This window comes from Lepus europaeus, chromosome 3, assembly GCF_033115175.1.
Source record: "Lepus europaeus isolate LE1 chromosome 3, mLepTim1.pri, whole genome shotgun sequence".
Classification (NCBI taxonomy): Eukaryota; Metazoa; Chordata; class Mammalia; order Lagomorpha; family Leporidae; genus Lepus; species Lepus europaeus.
This window is the reverse complement of record NC_084829.1, coordinates 86140616-86161820: the sequence shown is the minus strand read 5'-3', so window position 1 is coordinate 86161820 and position 21205 is coordinate 86140616. Positions and strand designations below refer to the sequence as shown.

At 48.6% G+C, this 21205-nt stretch overlaps 1 protein-coding gene across 3 annotated transcripts in view; it reads left to right on the top strand.

The window, feature by feature from the left end:
- The window catches only part of GABRR1 (gamma-aminobutyric acid type A receptor subunit rho1), a 33555-nt gene extending 14772 nt beyond the window's left edge, over positions 1-18783 (top strand). For all 3 annotated transcript variants that reach the window (XM_062187611.1, XM_062187610.1, XM_062187609.1), the window contains 7 exons: positions 1848-1915; positions 2841-3064; positions 10315-10397; positions 12292-12432; positions 13894-14046; positions 17148-17344; positions 18329-18783. In XM_062187611.1, the coding sequence (XP_062043595.1) occupies positions 1848-1915; positions 2841-3064; positions 10315-10397; positions 12292-12432; positions 13894-14046; positions 17148-17344; positions 18329-18622 (1160 nt within the window). In that variant the 3' untranslated portion in view covers positions 18623-18783. The remainder of the gene's footprint in view (positions 1-1847; positions 1916-2840; positions 3065-10314; positions 10398-12291; positions 12433-13893; positions 14047-17147; positions 17345-18328) is intronic.
- The last annotated feature ends 2422 nt before the right edge of the window (positions 18784-21205 follow it).

Here is a 21205-nt window from a genome sequence, read left to right as displayed (position 1 = left end):
TCCAAAGAGTAAACAGGTTCTAGAAGGAGTCTATGTCCATCAAGAATCTACCACAGTTAACTCCAAATGCATCTTTTCACTCCGTGAGGATTCAAGTGAGCGCCTTCCCTGCCCCTCCTGAAAACAGGGAGCAAAGGGGAAGATCACTTTCCTTTATGATCCTATATCAATTTTGTTTTAAGCCATTTTAAAAAAATATTTATTTTATTTTATTTATTTGAAAAAATTACATACAGAGAGAAAGAAAGGTCTTCCAACCACTGGTTCATTATGCAAATGTCCACAATGGCCAGGGCTGTGCCAGGCCAAAGCCAGAAGCCAGGAGCTTCCTCTGGGTCTCCCATGTGGGTGGCAGGGGCCTAAGCCCTTGGGCCATCTTCCGCTGCTTTTTCAGGTGCATCAGAGAGAGTTGGATCAGAAGTAGAGCAGCTGGGACTCAAACTGGCACCCATATGAGATTCTGATGCTGCAGGTGGTAGCTTAACCCACTGCACCACAATGTCAGCCCCCAGTCCATTTTTATTTTAAAAGTTTTTTTTTTTTCATTTATTTGAGAAACAGAGTCAGAAAGGGCTCCCATCTTCTCATTCGCTTCCCAAATGCCCCCAACAGCTAGGGCTGGGTTGGGCCAGAGCCGGGAACCAGGAACTCCATCCAGGTGTCCCACATGGTGGCAGGAACTCTGTTACCTGGGTCATCATTGCTGCCTCAGTCACTGCGTCCACTGCTGCTTCACTGGCAGGAAGCTGGAGTCAGGGGCTGGAGCCGTGTGTCAAACCTAGGCACGCTGATGTGGGATATGAACATCCTAATGGCTGTCTTAACCACGAGGCTAGCTGCCTGCCCTAGTTAGCTTTTTGTCACTGTAATGAAAAACCCGAAGCAGACTACTTTGATAAAGGAAAGAGGTTTATTTTGGCTCATGGTTCTGGAGTTTCAGTTTCCAGTGTGATGCAGGCTCTGCATCCCATCAAGGTGGGAACATGTGAGTCTCTACATCTGTGTGGCCTCCCCCTCCTTCTACAGTGCCCAGGATTCAATGATGGGGCTCCACCCCAATGCCTTCATTCAGTCTAATCCCTTCTCAAAGGCTCCACCTCTAAAAACTATAATTGGATCAAGTTTCTACTGTCTTGCTTCCATTAACATAAGACTTTGAAGACTGAACTCCTGTAACAGTTCAAGGGGACAAATACTCAACCTGTAGCAAATATTAAACATTTTGTGGCCCAGGAATGACAAAAAAAAAGAGAGAGAAAAAAATTCCCGATTTTAAGACCATCCTGGTATATCAGGTCTCTCTTGGAAGCTGCTCCATCATGGAGCAAAGATACACATCTGTGGGTTTGGCAAATGACCCGAATAGGACTTTGGTTCTGAGTGTTATTACCATGCAATGCCTTTCTCATGGCCAGACAAGAGCCACTGGCTTCCATGATGAAGGAGAATGCAAAGTCATGAGACACATATGGAAAATAAAGTGGGTGACCTCATGCTAAGGAATCAATTACTCCTTAGATGAGACCTGACCTTTGACCTATGTCTTCACCCTACCTTTAGTGAGCATGTGGACCCAAAGAGCAATGCTGCCTATCAACCTCATCGTTTCTGAATCACCTGGATGATTCAGACCCCCTCACATGCCCCCAGTCTTCTTCACCTTTGCTAGAATATTCCAAGGAGCCAGGCTGTGAGTCCGTCCTTTCATCTCTGGTTTGACCTCAGGTTGATGTGATCAAACCTTCAAATCTCCCTGACGTGGAGGCTCCAGGGGATATGTGACTTTTGCTGGTCCCTCCATTGTAAAAGTTAAGAAGAACAAATGCTCTTGTCATGCCCTATCCCAGGCCCAGCTATTCCTGTTGGTGTGGATGTGCAGGTGGAGAGCTTGGACAGCATCTCCGAGGTTGACATGGTAAGTGCTCTTCTGACTGGGGCTGTGGGCCTGTCCTCAGCCTGGAGGTCCCTCAGTCTTAGGACTGCCTTGGGAGGTGGGAATTCCCACACTTGTTTTACAGATGGCTCAGGGAGATTATGACACAGGCCCAAAGCCACCCAAAGGACATGAAAGCTAGAGGAAGACTTTGATCTGTCCCCCTGTGGCCTCTGGCCACTGGGATGCATTTTCTGTGCCAAGGCTTTCAAATGTAAACAGCAAGGTTCAAGGTCACAGCCATCAAGTAGCCATACACCTCTTATTCCTGCTGACTCTATGCCTGGTTCTGAAATATGGTAAAGCAAAGTGTCTTTCATGTTTTTGGTAGATTCAGGTAAAAAAAAAAAAAAAAAAAAGGAACATTCTACAACTCCTTGACTTAAAGGACTTATCCTAATGTGGGTCCCCCAAGAAACAGACCTGAGACAAATGTTCTAGCCTAAGTAGCTTAGGTGGGAGTGAACCTGGGAAATCCCGAGATAAGGGAGAGAAGGAAGACCAAAAGCGGAGCTGTCAACCCAGTTGCCGCCATAGAACTCGGTCCCACTGGGGTAGCCAGGAGTCAGCCAAGAACACACCTCAGCTGATGGGCCAGGAGCCTGGGTGCTTCTCCATCCTGCCCTTCTCAGCTTGAAGGCTGCACGCAGGTACCAGCTATGGCTCTGTCAGCTTGAGTTACGGACGTCAGCAGCAAATGGGGTGTGGGGCTGGGGGACACCATTGGCCACAGCCCTCTGGCTGGGTTCCTCTCTGCAGCACTCCCTTCCTCCTGCTGCAGAGACCTGGGCCCTAGGTGCAAGCCCCAGCCCGGCTCAGTGTCATTCCCCAGCGGTGATGGCGCGTGGGGGGTTCCCAGTCTCCTGCTGACGTCGCAGCGGGTCCCCTCCCTTGCCTGCGTCCCTAGGACTTCACGATGACCCTCTACCTGAGGCACTACTGGAAGGACGAGAGGCTGTCCTTTCCGAGCACCAACAACCTTAGCATGACATTTGACGGGCGGCTGGTCAAGAAGATCTGGGTCCCTGACATGTTCTTCGTGCACTCCAAGCGCTCCTTCATCCACGACACCACCACAGACAACGTGATGCTGCGCGTCCAGCCGGACGGCAGAGTGCTGTACAGCCTCAGGTAGGACGAGTCGCCGGTCCCTGGTCTCAGCAGAGTCCGGGCTTGCTTCCCCAGCCGCCGTTCTGCTGTGCAGCTCTGTACATCTGACTTGGAACTTCTTGGTAGCTGCCAGCTTCTCACATGAAGGAAAACGAACCTCACATGGAAGTAGACCTTGGAGGGGCCGGCGCGGTGGCGTAGCGGGTAAAACCGCTGCCTGTAGTGCCAGCATTCCCTATGGGCACTGGTTCAAGTCCCGGCTGCTCCACTTCCTATCCAGCTTTCTGCTATGGCCTGGGAAAGCAGTAGAAGATGGCCCAAGTCCTTGGCCCCTGCACCCGCGTGGGAGACCTGGAAGAAGCTCCTGGCTCCTGGCTTCGGATTGGCAGCTCGGGCCATCGTGGCCAATTGGGGAATGAGCCAGCAGATGGAAGACCTCTCTCTCTCCCTGCCTCTCCTTCTCTGTGTAACTCTGACTTTCAAATAAATAAGTAATTCTTTTTTTAAAAAAAAAAAAGAAGAAGAAGAAGAAGAACTTTGAAAAAATCAGTCTGGAAAGTGCATTTGAAGAAATTTCTCAAGGTGATTCTTAATGAGTTATGCCCCATAACTGTATGTTACATTTTAATTTTTAAAAAATATTTATTTATTTATTTGAAAGTCAGAGGTTCAGAGTTACAGAGAAGGAGAGAGATCTTCCATCTGCTGGTTCACTCCCCAGATGGTTACAATGGCCACGCTTGGAGCCAGGAGCTTCATCTTGGTGTCTCACACTGGTGGCAGGGGCCCAAACACTTAGGTCATCTTTCACTGTTTTTCCCGGGTGCATTAGCAGGGAGCTGGATCAGAAGGGGAGCAGCTGGGACTCAAACCAGCACCCACGAGGGATGTTGACATCACAGGCAGCAGCTTTACCTGCTACACCACAATGCCATTTCCTATATTTCAACTTTTAAAAGATTACTTTAATGAAAAAAAGTTTATTTCTCTAAAAGGAGTCAGAAAAAAAAATAGATAATATGTTCTCAAAGACTTGCCTCCTCCAATCTCCTGGATTTCCATTTTTCTAGTACATTTTAAAACTTTGGTTGAGGAAAATTTCTTTGCCCCTCCTGACCAACTACAGGCATTGTTTCTATTCTTTTTAAAAAATATTTATTTGACAGGCAGAGTTAGAGAAAGAGAGAGAGAGAGATTTTTCCATCCATTGGGCCAGGCTGAAGCCAGGAGCCAGGCACTTCCTCTAGGTCTCCCTCGTGGGTGCAGGGACCCAAGTGTGTGGGCCATCTTCCACTGCTTTCCCAGGCTCATCATCAGGGAGCTGGATCGGAAGTGGAACAGCGGGGACTCCAACCAGCATCCACATGGGATGCCAGCACTGCAGACGGTGGCTTAACCTGCTGCGCCACAGATCTAGCCCCAGGACAACTTTGTACCACATGGCACAACGTTTACTATGTAGGAAGAGTTTAACAAATGTTTTATAAATTAAGAAAAAAAAAGAAATGTCTAATTACTCAGCGAGCAGTGCTGTGAGGACGCTTTCCCTGAGCAAGCGCTGCAGGGCGGCTGTCTCTGCACGGGCAGCTGCAGGCTCTCACGGCAGGGACGTGGAGAGGCGCTCAGCTGCGGCTGCGTGCTGGGACTGACTCCTCCTGCGCTGTGCAGATGGCAGCTTTCCGTTCTGTGGCCTTTGTTTGGTTTCCGTGTTGACGGATGATGACTGTGATCCACACACTGACGTCTAATTAGGCGGTTCCCGGGGTCGCTGTGCAGCAGAGCTGCCGGGAGCCCAATGCTAAAGCTGAGCTTCTGTCCCTGGCCCCCAGAGGAATCTGAGGGTATTTCAAAAAGTTTGTGGAAAACGAAATTTTCTCTCTGCCTCTCAATGAAATGTGAACTTCTTTTTTTAAAAAAGAGATGTTTATTTTGGTGTGAAAAAATTTTTGGAATCTGCACTTTTTTCTTTCTTTCTTTTTTTTTTTTTTTTTTTTTTGACAGGCAGAGTGGACAGTGAGAGAGAGAGACAGAGAGAAAGGTCTTCCTTTGCCGTTGGTTCACCCTCCAATGGCCGCAGCGACTGGCATGCTGCAGCCTGCGCAGCGCGCTGATCTGATGGCAGGAGCCAGGTGCTTCTCCTGGTCTCCCATGGGGTGCAGGGCCCAAGCACTTGGGCCATCCTCCACTGCACTCCCTGGCCACAGCAGAGAGCTGGCCTGGACGAGGGGCAACCAGGACCGAATCCGGCGCCCCGACCGGGACTAGAGCCCGGTGTGCTGGCACCACAGGTGGAGGATTAGCCTAGTGAGCCGTGGTGCTGGCCCTGCACTTTTTTCAAGATATGCAATTTCCGTGAACTTTTTGAAGATCCCATATATACATGATTTCAAAGAATATTTGCGCAAAATTATCTTATTTTAAAATGTTTTCCAATTTAACTGGGAGAAAGAGAGAGCGTGAAAGCGTACACTTTGATCTGCAGATTCACTTTCCAAATACGAATAATAGCCATGGCTGGACTAGGCTGAAGCCAGGAGCTGGGGATTTAACCCAGGCCTCTTGCATGGGTAGAAGGAACTCAATTAGTTAGGCCATCACTGTTTCTTTCCAGGGTTCGTATTAGCAGGAACCTGGAGTCAAGAGCTGGAGCCAGATTCAGGTACTCTGATACAGAAGGCAGGTGTCATAACCCGTTAGGTAGAGTTAACAAAGGAAGTGTTGAAAATCCAATTCCACAACTGGTCAGCTTCAGGCTATGACAGAATCAATGATTATGGAGGGGAACAAAAGACTTGCGAGGGCTTTCTTGGGAGAGAGTTGTGGGTGTGCTGCGAGGAGGCCACCCCTGGGCTGCTTGGAGAGCGTGGTGTGTGTACGCCTACAGTTGGGGGCTGCGTGCATGAGCTAGAGAGATGGGATTTGCTGAAGCACCCTGGGGCAGAGCCAGGAGTTGCCGCTGTAGTGGAACCAGTCTGTCCTCCCAGGATTATTGGAAATAGGTAAGTGTGTGGAGCGGATGTTGGGTGAACCCAGAGCTGGAGAGGGGCGTCCTGTGCAGATTGGAGACCTGGAGTGTGGAGGAGCCGCACCAGCAGGATGAAGAACCCAGGAAAGAAAGGATCAGTCTCCCCATGAAGCAAGTCCAGAGAGCACTCAGCCACTCAGCCAGAGGGCTGTCCTGCCACTTCCACCAGTGCTGGGAGGTGACCGGAGGTGGCCAGGAACTGAGCACTCAAATGGAAACTTTATGGGGTGGGAGTTAGGGAAGAGTGCCTGGCTTTGGGTCCTGGCTCTTCTTCCCGTCCCAGCTTCTCACTAACACACCCTGAGAGGCCGTGATGTAGTTGGGTTCCTGTCACCCATGTGGAATGCCTGCATTGAGTTCCTCACTCAAGGCTTCCCCAGGACATTGCAGGAATTTGGGGAGTGAGCCCCTGGATGGTCATTTTCATATTCTCTCTCTCCCCCCTCAAATATTTTTTTTTTTAAAATGCCAACTTTGTATCTTACTGAAGAGGGGGAGAAAAAAGTCTTACTTTGAATGAAATCTGAATCTTGGACCCAAACTCTTAATTTCTGAAGTGAAATGTGGCTTCTGACTTAAGAGGATTTTGACCTTTACACGAGAGTGAGCACAAACAGTACCTACCAAGTTTCCATCCAGGGCAAGGGGAGATCCGCTCCGATGAACCAATTTCAAAGGCTTAGGAACACAAAACTAAACATGGGTTTTGATTATACCACAGACGCTGTGTAACATAGATTACAAGAGGAAAAGCATCAGGTCAGGGTGGAATGACCCAGTCTGATAATGTATGCAGTTCTAAAGACATCATTTCTATACCAACTAATACAAAGAGAAGAGATATTCAATCCCTATGCTCATGGGGAAAGATTTCCTGCTTTTGATATTTCAAGTCCCTTAAATTAGCTCCAAGTGTCCCCAGACTCAATTCCTAGCCACTTTCTTGTTGGTGATATCACTAGGCATGGTTGTGCTGGTGATGTTTCTGTAAAGACGGAGGCCCACCCACTAGGGGACCAAGTCAGTTGCCTGCCTAGTCCCCAGTCCACCCTGTTTATCAGGATTTCCAGGGGACATAAGACTGCAGCTTCTGGTGATCCAGATTCCTCCCAGAGGGGCAGGCACTTGGTGCAGTGGTCAAGAAACCACTCGAGGTGTCCACATCCCATGTCAGAATGCCTGGGTTTAAGTCTCAGCTCTGCTTCTGAGTCCAGCTTCCTCCTACTGTGATGACCCGAGCCCTTGGGTCCTTGCCACTCACATGGGAGACCCAGGTTGAGTTCCAGGCCCCTGGCTTCAGCCTTCTCCAGGCTTGGCTGTTGCAGGCTGTTGGAAGGTGAACCAGCAGATGGAAACTCTCTCTCTCTCCCCTCTCTCTATAACTCCATCTCTTTTTATTTATTATTATTATTATTATTTTATTTGAAAGGCAGAGTTACAGAGAGAGAGAAAGAGAGATCTTCCATCCTCTGGTTCACTACCCCAAATGGCCACAATGGCTGGAGCTGGGTGGGTGCAAAGCCAGGAGCCAGGAGCCTCCCCGCCATCTATGTGGGCACAGGGGCCCAAGTATCTGGGCCATCTTCTGCTGCTTTTCCCAGGCCATCATCAGGGAGCTGGATTGAAAGTGGAACAGCTGGGACTCGAACTGGTGCCCACGTGGGATGCTGGTGCCACAGGCAGCAGCATCCCCCGCCTTGCCACACTGTTAGTCCCCCATCTCTCTTTCAAATAAATAAAAATAGATAAATAAGAAAACTCAAAAGTTATAGTAAATAAAGTCTCTAGCAGAACACAACCAGTCTACATTCAAATTGAGCAGAAAAATCAGGAAGATGTTTGGGTAATTCCATTTCAAGAATACTCTTTTCTATGAAATTTCCATTTAAATGAAAAGTGATTTTTTTAAACCAGGAATCGTCCAGATTACATATATTATGTATGAGAACATTTTGTGTGGTTGAAGGAAAACTAATGCACCCAAGCACTAGCCAATGACTGCTACACCTGTCCTGCCGAGGAATTCCCCACTGGAGGGAGAGTTTCTGTTTGTTACTAATGTTCTGTGTTTATTCTTTGATGCAAAAGCCTCTTTTCCTATGTGAACTCTCATACAAACAGTTAGATGCAGAAAATGCTTACACATTAGTACAATAATATCTTTCAGTGTTTCCCCACTACTGTGATCTCCATGGAATTATTCACTGAAAATGCAGATGCCTTCGAGTAGATATCATTGTCAATATAAAAATATCAACACTGTAAAAAAGAAGGCTCAAATTTGACAGCTGGCATTAAGTGTACACAATGTTGGATGTCAATAAAATTAGTAATGGAACAGAACTTGAATTTATCTGAAACAAGAGAACAGTAAATGCTCCTGTGTCTTCTTTTTATTTAATGTTTATTTATTTGAAAGACAGCATGCAAGCACATATGTGAGGGAGAGAGAGAGAGACAGAAAGAAGGAGGGGGAGAGAGAGAGAGAAAGAGAAAGAGAATCGATCTATTTGCTGTTCACTCCCCAAATGCCAGCAACAGCCAGTGCTGGGCCAGGCTGAAGCCAGGAGTCTGGAATTACTTCTGGATCTCCTACAGAGATGTCTGAGGCCCAGGTATTTGAGCCATCATCTGCTGTCTTGCAAGACATGCATTAGCAGGAAGCTGGATTGGAAGTGGAAAAGTGGAGTAACCGAGACACAGACCAGGCACTCCAACACGGGACGCAGGCATCCCAAGTGGTGGCTCAACCCGCTGTGCCACAACATCCATCCCATTCTATGGCTTCTTTTAAGGAGCTACTATTAGGAGCCAGCATTTAGCCCAGTGGTTAAGATGCTTAAGATGCCAGTGTCCCACACTGGAGTCCCTTGGGTTCAATTCCCAGCTCTGGCTCCGGATTGCCCCTTCCTGCCAACGCACATCCTGGAAGCAGCAGTGACGGCTCAGTAATTGGGTTCCTGCCACCCACAAGGAACCTGGATTGCATTTCCAGCTCCTAGCTCCAGCCTCAGCCCAGCCCCTGCCATTGAGGGCATTTAAGGAATGAACCAACATATGGGAGCGCGCTCTCTCTCTCTCTCCCTGCCTCTCAAATCAAAAACTAAAATTTAAATAGAAAGAAGCCATTGTCAGAGTTTTTATTTCAAGTCACATTGATTGAGACTACTGTTTCTTTTTTTTTTTTTTACTTTTTTTTTTTTATTTGACAGATAGAGTTAGACAGTGAGAGAGAGAGACAGAGAGAAAGGTCTTCCTTCCGTTGGTTCACCCCCAAATGGCTGCTACAGCCGGAGCTACGCCGATCTGAAGCCAGGAGCCAGGTGCTTCTCCTGGTCTCCCATGCAGGTGCAGGACCCAAGCACTTGGGCCATCCTCCACTGCCTTCCCGGGCCACAGCAGAGAGCTGGACTGGAAGAGGAGCAGCCGGGACTAGAACCTGGCGCCCATATGGGATGCTGGTGCAGCAGGCGGAGGATTAGCCAATTGAGCCATGGTGTCAGCCCCTGCTCCTTCCTTCCTTCCTTCCTTCCTTCCTTCCTTCCTTCCTTCCTTCCTTCCTTCCTTCCTTCCTTCCTCTCTCTCTCTCTCTCCCTCTCTCTCTCTCTCTTTCTTTCTTTCTTTCTTTCTTTCTTTCTTTCTTTCTTAATATTTATTTATTTGAAAGTCAGAGTTACACAAAGAGAGGAGAGGCAGAGAGAGAGAGGTCTTCCATGCGCTGATTCACTCCCCCAGTTGGCTGCAATGGCTGGAGCTGTGCCAATCTGAAGCCAGGAGCCAGGAGCTTCTTCTGGGACTCCCACCTGGGTGCAGGGATCCAAGGACTTGGGCCATCTTCTACTGCTTTCCTAAGCCGTAGCAGAGAGCTGGATCAGAAGTGGAGCAGCCAGGTCTCAAACTGGCGCCCATATGGGATGCCAGCACTGTAGGTGGTAGCTTTACCAGCTACGCCACAGCATCGCAAGACTACTGCTTCTTTAAAATGTTTGACTGTCCTAAGTTAGCAGGGACGTACTGTTTGCCTCACACTGACCCCTACTCAACATACACACCTAAGAGTACTCCACTGGCAGTGGCCCTCATGAGCTACTTCCCTAATTCCTAATGTATTGAATTATAAGAATGAGTTATAAGAAGGAGGCATTTATCCTACTGGACGGAAGCAGAAGCTTTATTCTTTGTCTTATCACTTTGTGCTGGTCCCTTGTAGCCTCTGAGAACGTGGATTGTGTCTTTTTGTTTGCAGGGTTACGGTGACCGCCATGTGCAACATGGACTTCAGCCGATTCCCGCTGGACACACAGACGTGCTCGCTTGAAATCGAGAGCTGTGAGTAGACTCACACCCAGGTGGCTGCACGTGGCTCCTCTGTAATTCTAAACACCTCGAAGCTCAGTGGCAGGATGGGTATGCATGCCTCGCTCATGACTGTGCTTTTAAGGTGGTTTTTTAGATTGATGATAGGTTCAGGGTAATTGTGAAACTCAGGAACAAATCCGTAACTAAAACCTCGGTCCTCATAATCCATCTTTTTGATCCCCTGTGCAAGGGTTTTTATCTTTGTTCTGTGGGATCTGGATTTTCCCAGTGTTCCCCAGGGCAACTGCTTGGGGAGGCAGAAGAGAGGGCCTTAGCCCTTTTAACAATGTAGGTTCCCTCCAAGTCCTCGGCCCGGCACATACGCAGAGTTCCTCGTAGGGGCTCATTTTCAAATCTGTTTTCTTCTTAACTGCTTAAATTGAAAAATATTATTTGGGGGCTGGTGCTGTGGCATATGGGGTAAAGCTGCCGCCTGTGATGCTGGCATCCCGTATGCTGCTGGTTCAAATCCCAGCTACTCCACTTCCAGTCTCGCACCCTACTAATGCACCTGGGAAAGCAGTGGAAGATGGCCCAAGTATTTGGGCCCCTGTCCTGAGGTGGGAGACCTGGATGAAGCTCCTGGCTCCTAGTTTCAGCCTGGCCCTGCCCTGTCCTTTGTGGCCATCAGGGGAGTGAACCAGTGGACAGAAGATCTCTCTCTCTCTTTTTCCCCTTCCCTCTCTGTAAATTCTGCCTTTCAAAAAAAACAAATCTTTTAAAAAATTATTTGAAGAACAGACACACACACACACACACACATGATCTTCCATCTGCTGGTTTTCCCCCCAAATGCCTGAAACAGCTGGGGTTTAGCCAGGCTGAATCCAGGAGCCTGGAACTCAGTCCAGGTCTCCCACGTGGATGACAGGGGCCTTAGTACTTGAACTGTCACCTGCTGCTTCCCAGAGTGTGCGTTAGCAGCGAGCTGGAATAGGAAGAAGAGCAAGGACTTGGGCCTAGGCACGCCAGCATGGGATGTGAGCATCCCAAGTGGTGTCAGCTGCTGTGTCAAACATCCACTCCCTTTCACCTGCTTATTACTCTTACAAATGCAGTTTTCACTGAAGACAGGATCTTCTGGTAAAAATAAGTTTGGCAATAAATGCCCTAGGGAGCTGACACTGTGAATTTGGCGTGATGGTCGAGACTCTCAGGTGCAACTGAGAGTTCGAGTCTCAGCTGCTTCACTTCCAATCCAGGCCCCTACTAGTGGCCTGGGAAGGCAGTGGAAGATGGCCCAAGTGCTGGGTTCCTACACCCACGTGGGAGACCTGGAGGAAGCTCCTGGCTCCTGGCTTCGGATTGGCCCAGCTCCAGCCATTGTGGCCATTTGGGGAGAGGGCCAGCAGATGGAAGACCTCTTTCTCTGTCTTTCCCTCTCTGCCTGTAGCTCTGCCTCTCAAATAAATAAAATAAATCTTTTTTTTTTTTTTAAAAGGCTAGGAACCCAAAACCTCATCCAAGTCTCCCATGTGGGCAGCAGGGACCCAAGGACTTGAGTCATCTGCTGCCTGTCACGGTGCACATTAGCAAGACACTGGATCAGAAGCAGAACAGCTGAGACTGGAACCCAGTCTCTCTCACATGGGATGGGGGCATCAAAAGTGCCAACTTATTGCTGCACCACACAAAAGGGTTAGCCTTTTTTGCAAGAATTAATGAGCACTGAAGCTAGAGAGCTCTAATCTGGAAGACCGGGGAGAATTAGATTCATCTTTGTGGATTTTGTTTAGACTGCAGTTTGTTTATTCCCACGCAAGCCCAATAGTGTGCGTGGGAAATCAGGACACGTAGTTTTTCCTGACACAGACAGGCCTGTGCTGCCCCCACCCTGTGTCTGATGCTGGCTCCCATCTTTCAGACGCCTACACGGAAGACGACCTCATGCTGTACTGGAAGAAAGGCAACGACTCCTTAAAGACAGACGAGCGGATCTCGCTCTCCCAGTTCCTCATTCAGGAATTCCACACCACCACGAAGCTGGCCTTCTACAGCAGCACGGGTGAGCCTGTGGGCGGGGTTCAGCCTGGCCATGGTGGCTCACCCTCTCTTTCAGAGAAGGCGTGACTTGGGTGGGCAGGGTTCAGCTTGGCTGTGGTGGCTCACTCTGTTTCAGAGAAGGTGTGACTTGGGTGAGCAGAGCTTGTGTCACTTGTGTCTGGAATCCTAGGCGAAGTCAAGTAGATGGCAAACATGGGATGGCAATGCTCTTTTGACACCAGCAGTGCATTAGAAGTGGGAACCTGGAAAGTGTCACCAAGGACTCAAACATAAGTCACACGAGTACTGTTATTTGACAGAACCTCAATGCCAGCCCATAAGCTGGCATTTTGATCCTGATAGGCTCACCAGAAACCCTCCTCTACAACAAAAAACAAGCTCAAGTTCAGTCTGTTGTTTCCCATTCATGTTCTCCCTGCTCCAGCCAGCCCCTCAGGGGTGCCCCACTCTCCTCCAGTCCCCTCTTGCTACCCTGCCTGCATAATCCCTCATTATGACCCTCTGCTAAGCCTCTGAGCAGGAGCCACAGGTGGTTGCCCTGGGGACCTGGTTGCAACTTTTTGAACCAAGGGTCTGCCACCTCCTGTTGCCTAGGGGGCATGTTCCATGGCCTTCCTCCCAGCAGCCTCCCGTGCTACAGCCGCAGCCAGTTTCCATCACCCTTGCCTTGTCCAGCACCTCTGTATCCATCACCCACGAGACTTGGTGCATTGGGAGACACAGTCCCTTCACAATCTTCTGCTGGTACTTAGAGACCTTCCCAGGATGCCAAATTTCGGACTTAGTGTGGCCAAGTTGACATTTTATGTTCAGCCCCAGGTTTCTCACGTTTTTCTTACCTTTTTCTTTTCTTTCCATCATCCTCCCTTTCCCTTCAACTCCTCCTGCATACTTGTTTTCCCTTGTAAAATCACAAGGGCAGAACTAACCAGCATAGCTGGACCTGCGATCAGTCATTCAGTTCCAAAACATAGTGTTGTGTTCAGCTTTATGTTCTAACTTAAAACACATTTCCTCTCATAAAGAAATCCAGAGTGGGGTTATTTAAGTCTAACGTTGGCGTGCATTCAGATCCTGTGGGGAATATTGTTAAATGCGGGTTCTGATTGAGCAGGTCTGTGACCTGCTGTGACCCGAGCATCTGCATTTCCAAGTACTTCCTGGGTGGTGGGGAGGCTGGTGGTCTCTAGACTTTGTTTGGAGTCTCGGGGCATACATGATGTTCTTAGAGGGTTCCCTCTGTGTAAGACAGGGGCCAACGATTCTTTGAGCTGGGTTCCCCAAGGTGGTTTGGGTTACTGTATCATTGCTCTGTCCCGTGGTTTTTATCACTTCCACCTTACACCTGTAGGTAATATTCCAGTGGCGTGTCTAAGGCATTTATGAACCTGAGTCAGTCTGCTTTATGAGGGAGCTGCATAGCTATGGCGATGTGTGCTATTTTTCTTCCTGTGTCCCCCAGGCTGGTACAACCGCCTGTACATCAACTTCACCTTGCGGCGCCACATCTTCTTCTTCTTGCTCCAAACCTATTTCCCCGCCACCCTGATGGTCATGCTGTCCTGGGTGTCTTTCTGGATCGACCGCAGAGCTGTGCCTGCCAGAGTTCCCTTGGGTAAGGAACATCTCAAATGCACCTTGCAAGCATCTGCTAACACAAGGACTAGTAGTCCTTATATTAGTAGTAGTAGTACTAGTAGTAGACTAGTAGTAGTAGTACTAGTAGTAGACTAGTAGTCTTATGCCACTTTTGGCATCATAACTTAGAAAAACTTATTTATTCACAGGTAGAGTCCTATAATTAAGAATCTAAAGGATCAACATTATGGCATAGTGGGTTAAACTACCATAACTTCAGTCCCAGCTGCTCCATTTCTGATCCAGTTCCCTGCTAATGCAGCCTAGGAAAGCAGCAGAAGATGGCCCAAGTGCTAGGGCCCCTGCACCCATGTGAGCGACCCAAATGGAATTCCAGGCTCCTGGCTTAGGCCTCACCCATCCCTGGCCACTATGGCAATTTGGGGAGTGAACCAGAATATGGAAGATCAAAAATTCTCTCTCTCTCTCTCTCTCTCTCTCTCTGCCTCTCTGTAACTCTGCCTTCCAAATAAACACTTTTTTAAGAAACAGAAAAGGATCTGTATAACAGAAGTGTCCCCAGGGACCCACAGGTGCCTGTTCCCACAGCGCACCTTTAGCGCTGTTGGGTCCTTGTTCTTGGGTGGCTGCCATGGTCTCCAGGGGCTTCCTCTATACTCCCCTGCATGGTGAACTGCATGTTATAGCAGGATTTCTCAGAAGGGGCCCAAGGCATTTTCATGATAGAGCCTTCGAGGGAAATTATAAAAACGGAAGAGTCTTGGGTTTCATATACAGTTATAGAATCAGACTGTGAAGCGCACTTTTATTAAACTCTCCCAGTAATTGCATTCATACTCAAGTCTGAGACTCGCTCATCTAGAAGCATGCATTTATGGCTATTCCCATCAACTCTCTTTGTCATTTAAGCATTGTACTCACCTCATCAAACACCCCACCCTTGCTCCTACCATTCAGCGGACTGTAACGGGGGTGACCTGCCAGGCTTTAGTGAAATTGGGTTGGAGCTGGCCCTTAGCATGACCCCAATCCCCTGCGATTTGATGTTTGCCAAGCAAATGTTCTGAGCTTAATTTGAAATCCCGGGCACACTTCCATGGACAGATGCGCTGTCCTCGTACAGCTATTTTGTAGCATGAACAGTTTCTGTGCTAAACAGATATACATTCTGGCTTTAAAGTCTGTCTCCTGCAAGTGAAGTTAGCAGCACCATCCTTGGTAAAACTGACCTCTGGGTCCTCAAGTGCAATACTGCTGAATGGGCAGCCGGGTCCGGTGGAAGGGTGGCTGCAGAACATGCCCGGCCAGCTGATGATACAAGCCCAGGATGACAGAACCCTACAACAGCAAAAAAGGACACAGATATTAAAATAAACTGTGTGCACTCATTTCCCTTTTTAAAAAAATCTGTTATTTATTTATTATTTGAAAAGCAGAGTTACAGAGAGGCAGAGAGAGAGAGACAGATAGAGAGTCTTCCATCCGCTGGTTCACTCCCCAAATAGCCGCAGCAGCTGGAGCTGAGCTGATCCGAAGGCAAGAGCCAGGAGCTTCTTCCAGGTCTCCTGTGCAGGTGCAGGGGCCCAAGCACTTGGGCCTTTTTGCACTGCTTTCTCAGGCCATAGCAGAAAACTGGATTGGAAGTGGAGCAGCAGGGGCTTGAACTGGCACCATATGGGATGCCGGCACTGCAGGCACTGGTTTTACCCACTACGCCACAGCGCCGGCCCCTCATTTTCTTTGGATGGGGCAGTATTTATGAGAAACATATCTGTTTATACTCATATGCACAATTCCTCTCTTTTAAAAAAAGATTTATTTATTTGAAAGAGTGACAGTGGGAGGGAGGGAAGGAGAGAAAGAGGAGAGAATTCTTCCATCTGCTGGTTCACTCCCCAATTATCTGCAGTAGCTGGAGCTGGGCCAGGCCGAAGCCAAGGAGCCAGGAATTCCATCTGGTTCTCCTACAGGGGTGGCAGGAACCCAGGTACTTAAGCCATCACCTACTGCTTCCCAGGCCCATTAGCAAGGAGTTGGATAGGAAGCAGAGTAGCTAAGACTTGGACCAGCACTCTCATGTGGGATGTGGACACCACAAGCTTAACTCACTGTGTCAGAACTCCCACACCATCAGTTTTCCTGAAAACATTTGAGGTGTAGGCATCTGGCCTAGTGGTTAAGACACCACTTGGGGTTGCTTGTATCGCCTGTCAGAGGGCCTGGGTTCGAGTCCTCCTTATCTGATCCAGCTTCCTGCTAATGTGCACCTTGGGAGGCAGCAGATGACGGCTCAAGCACTTGGGGCCCTACCTCCCACGTGGGAGACCTGAACTGAATTCCTGATTCCCCTCCTTGGCCTCATCCAATCTCAACTGTTGTGGGCATTTGAGGGAGTGAATCAGCAGATGGGAGATCCCTGATCTCTCTCTGTCTCTCTGCCTTTAAAAAAAAAAAATAGGCCGGCGCCGTGGCTCAGTAGGCTAACCCTCCACCTTGCGGCCCGGGACACCGGGTTCTAGTCCCGGTCGGGGCACCGATCCTGTCCCGGTTGCCCCTCTTCCAGGCCAGCTCTCTGCTGTGGCCCAGGAAGGCAGTGGAGGATGGCCCAGGTGCTTGGGCCCTGCACCTCCTGGGAGACCAGGAGAAGCACCTGGCTCCTGCCTTCGGATCAGCGCGGTGCGCCGGCCGCAGCGCGCCTACCGCGGCGGCCATTGGAGGGTGAACCAACGGCAAAAAGGAAGACCTTTCTCTCTGTCTCCCTCTACTGTCCACTCTGCCTGTCAAAATAATAATAATAATAATACGTGAATCTTAATAAACAAACAAACAAACACTTGAATTGGAATAAATGTCTTCACGCCAAATCTCTGGGTTCTATGCAAAAGCATAGAGTGATAGATGCTGTGAGAGGTACACAGAATATACGGTGAGGGAAGGGGAGGGAGGGACAGGAAAAGCTTCAGAACAGCTCAATCCGAAGAGTGCATTGACAGCTGGTCAGGACTGCAGCCATTCTAGGCTGAGGGAGCAATCAGGACAGAGAAGCCAAGACAGCGAGCCCTGCGGTGTTTGGGGAAAGACCAGAAAATGCTTACTCCTCACCCGCGTTGGTTGCAGGCATCACCACGGTGCTGACCATGTCCACCATCATCACGGGCGTGAACGCCTCCATGCCGCGCGTGTCCTACATCAAGGCCGTGGACATCTACCTCTGGGTCAGCTTCGTGTTTGTGTTCCTCTCGGTGCTGGAGTACGCGGCCGTCAACTACCTGACCACGGTGCAGGAGCGGAAGGAGCGGAAGCTACGGGAGAAGGTGACTCCACCACGTGCTGGGGGGCGGGGCGAGCCCGGAGACCTGGGTGGGTCAGCCCTGGTCGGTGCTCTGCTACTTTACAGGGTTGGGGTGAAAGGCAAAACAAAACAATATAGGCCCAGACAGTGTGACATCCGCCCTGGACTACATCTATCCTTGCCACACTTTTGGGCAGCTAACCATGCACCAGGAGCTGCCAAGCCAGCTTAACCAAAGCATGCGCCCTTAAATCGTGGTCATGTCCTAGGAAAAGGATAAATGACAGTCCAACCTGGTGGAGGAAATTGTTTATGAACTTGGAGGCATAATAAAGGCGCCTTCCGGGGAGAACTCCCTCATTCTAGGAACCTTCTTGGCCATTCCGATCTTTTGCAGCTCCCATCATTTCTGGGTTATCTGTCTTCCCGCCAGGCTTTGTTTTCTTCCTCCAGTCTGCAGCCCAGTGGTTATCACCTCTGGAAAACTCCAACCTTACAGTTGGAATTATTCCCACAATGCCACAGCTTTCCAATTCCCACCTCCATCTCATACCCACTTGTGATAATCTGATGTATAAACATCTATTCTAAGGGCTCTTATCACTTTATGGTCTCATGAAAAACAGACAGTTACTGTAATCACTAGGGGCTGGCAACGTGGTGCGGCGGGGTAAGCTGCCCCCTGTGACTGGCATCCCATATGAGCACTGGTTTGAGTCCTGGCTCCTCCACTTGCATCCAGCTCCCTGCTAATGTAATTATGAACAATCTGGTTGGTCTCTGGTATGACACTGTGATGTTTCCTGAGAGTCCACCTGCAGACTTTAGTTCAACAAAAGCAGGTATGTGCAATTTTAGAATGTTTACAGTACACCACCATCATTTTCCCATCTTCCTACCCAAAGTGGGAACAAAAGGGCCTTGGACAAGGCAACACCCTCTCACCTTGATTTCCAAGAGCCGCTGCTGAGCCTGCACCCCCTGTGTGTGTTTGCTGTGTTCGCAGCTCCCTTGCACCTGTGGGCTACCTCAGCCCCGGGCTGTGATGCTGGATGGCAGCTACAGCGATGTTGAAGTGAACGACCTGAGCAGCTTCGTGCCAGACAATGGAGAGAAGCCGGACAGGATGATGGTGCAGCTGACCCTGGCCTCGGAGAGGAGCTCCCCACAGAGGAAAAGCCAGAGAAGCAGCTACGTGAGCATGAGGATCGACACCCACGCCATTGATAAATACTCCAGGATCATTTTCCCAGCTGCATACATTCTATTCAATTTAATATACTGGTCTATTTTCTCATAGATGCCTGTGATTCTGTACGTTTCCTGTTCTCCAGGGTATGCACTACGAAATACTTGTGTTATGAAAAAGAATTTCAGGCTATGGTAAACAAATTCTCAGTAACCACCCATTGTTTCACTGTCCCTTCTCCAGCTTTCCAAAGCTATGCTGATAAGACACTTACTGGTTTAATTTGTACTTATTAGGCATCTACTGTATACACTGAATTCTACTAGGTGCTGCAGAAATATGATGCTGTAGCAGCCAATGTTAGTTGTTACCCAGACCCACTGGAAAACCACACTACCAGTGTTGAGGACACTGTAGTCCAACCTCTTGTAGACCCTCGCTGTTTGTCCATATGAAGGATTCCTTGACGGGAGTGCACGTCTTTCGGACTAGGTGGGACTGGGGAGCACTTGAAGTTCATGTCTGTGGAACCCGCGTGCACCTTAATCCCCTCTGACAGAAACTCATGCCCAGTTCATAGCCTCTTACCTATTTTTTTATGCAACCCCTGGTGTTTAACAAAAGGCAGTAATAATACATTATTTTTACTTACATTAATTTGGTCCACAAGGTTTCCACCTCTTCTCAAGGAAAACTCTAGATGGGTGCAATTGCTCCTGACTTTGGTGGAAATTTCTCTCATAGGGAAACTGAAGACGAGGGTACGTGAATGCATTTCATTGGTTCTGTCATAGAGACACTAGGCTAGAAAACTTGTGTTTCGGTGTCCCCTGTTTGGTAATCACCGCTTCATGAGCCTCTAGGTATCCTCACTCAAAGTAAAGTCCTTTCTTAGCAACGTGATTTCCCCCCGAGGAAATTGGGAAGAGACTAATTTCTCTTGTAGGGACATTTTTTTTTAAATGCATAACTTATTAAAATGAGAAATGCATGGTTTCTCAAGAGAGAAAGAACACCAAAAAGCAGATGAACCAGGAAGGCATCCCTAGATGGCTGCTTTTGTACTCAGTGAATACCAGTATTTTCTTTGAATCAGGAGACGGCTGTCATCTAGAGCCGGGCTGAAGGATGGGCACTGGAGCTGATGTCCGGGCATGGGTTAAAGGAGAGGCTTCTGATTTGGTGTATCATTTATAAACAGTTATTTATACCATATACACTTTTTAGGTCAACCCCCACCAAACTTACCCAAACAGCACTGTCTGATTTTCAACTCACTTTAATAAAGTGAATGCTATGCATAATAATGTTGTTTTCATTTCAGTGTTAACTTGATGTGTCATCAATAGCAAATAATATCATTGTATTTTTTCATACATAGGGGTATACTTTATTCTCATTTGAAAAAGGAATTTATTTTTCTTTGGGGCCGGCACTGTGGTGCAGTGGGTTAACGCCCTGGTCTGAAGCACTGGCATCCCATATGGGCGCCGGTTCGACACCTGGCTGCTCCACTTCCCATCCAGCTCTCTGCTATGGCCTGGGAAAGTAGTAGAAGATGGCCCAAGTCCTTGGGCCCCTGCACCCACATGGGAGACCTGGAGGAAGCTCCTGGCTCCTGGCTTCAGATTGGCACAGCCCCAGCCGTTGTGGCCATTTGGGGACTGAACCAGTGGATGGAAGACCTCTTTCTCTCTCTCTTCTCTCTCTCTCTCTCTCTCTCTCTCCCTCTCCTCTCTCTGTGTAACTCTGACTTTCAAATAAATGAATAAATCTTAAAAAAAAAAAGTGACATGATGTTAAAAAAAAAAAAAAAGAAAAAGAAGGCTATGGGGCCGGCACTGTGGCACAGTAGGCTAAGCCTCCACCTGTGACGCCAGCATCCTATATGGGCACCGGTTTGAGTCCCAGCTGCTCTGCTTCTAATCCAGGTCTTTGCTAGTGGCTTGGGTAAGTTAGCTCAAGTGCTTGGACCCTTTTACCCGCATGGAAGACCCAGATGCAGTCCCCTGGCTTTGGCCTGGACCAGCCCCAGCCTTTATGGCCATCTGAGGAGTGAACCAGTGAATGAATGCTCTCTCACTTTGTCTTTCAAATAAAAAAATAAATCCTTAAAAACAGATTATCTTTTTCTGCTCATCACGACATTCAGCTCCAGGCTGGCTGGCTGAAAATTTCCAGGACCTCTCATCCAAACAGCCCATCTATTCAAGTGTCTTCCTCTTTTCAGATTGGTTAGGCCTTCCAGAGCTCAAAAACGGAATGCTGCTCCTTCTGCCAACTTGGAAGGAATCGGTGCCCGAAGCCAGCGTAAGATTTTTCTCCAGCTAGTCTGTCTGCAAATATGCCCAGAACTAGAAGAATCCTTTGGACTTTATGAAAATAAAAGTTCACTGGTGGGAGTTTGGTACAGCGGTTAAGATGCCACTTCATACGTGCACATAGAATATCAGTGTCTGGGTTTGAGTCTCAACTGTGTGTCCAATTCCAGCTTCCTTCTCATGCACACTTGGAAGTAGGTGATGGCTCAGGTTGGGTCCCTGCCACCAACATGGGAGACTGGATTGAGTACTGGGCTCCTGGAGTCAGCCTGGCCCAGCTTTGGTTGTTGTGGGAATTTGGGGAATGAACCAGCAGATGGAAGATCTGTCTGTCTCTTTCCGATAAATAAAAATTTTAAGGTCAAGCCATACT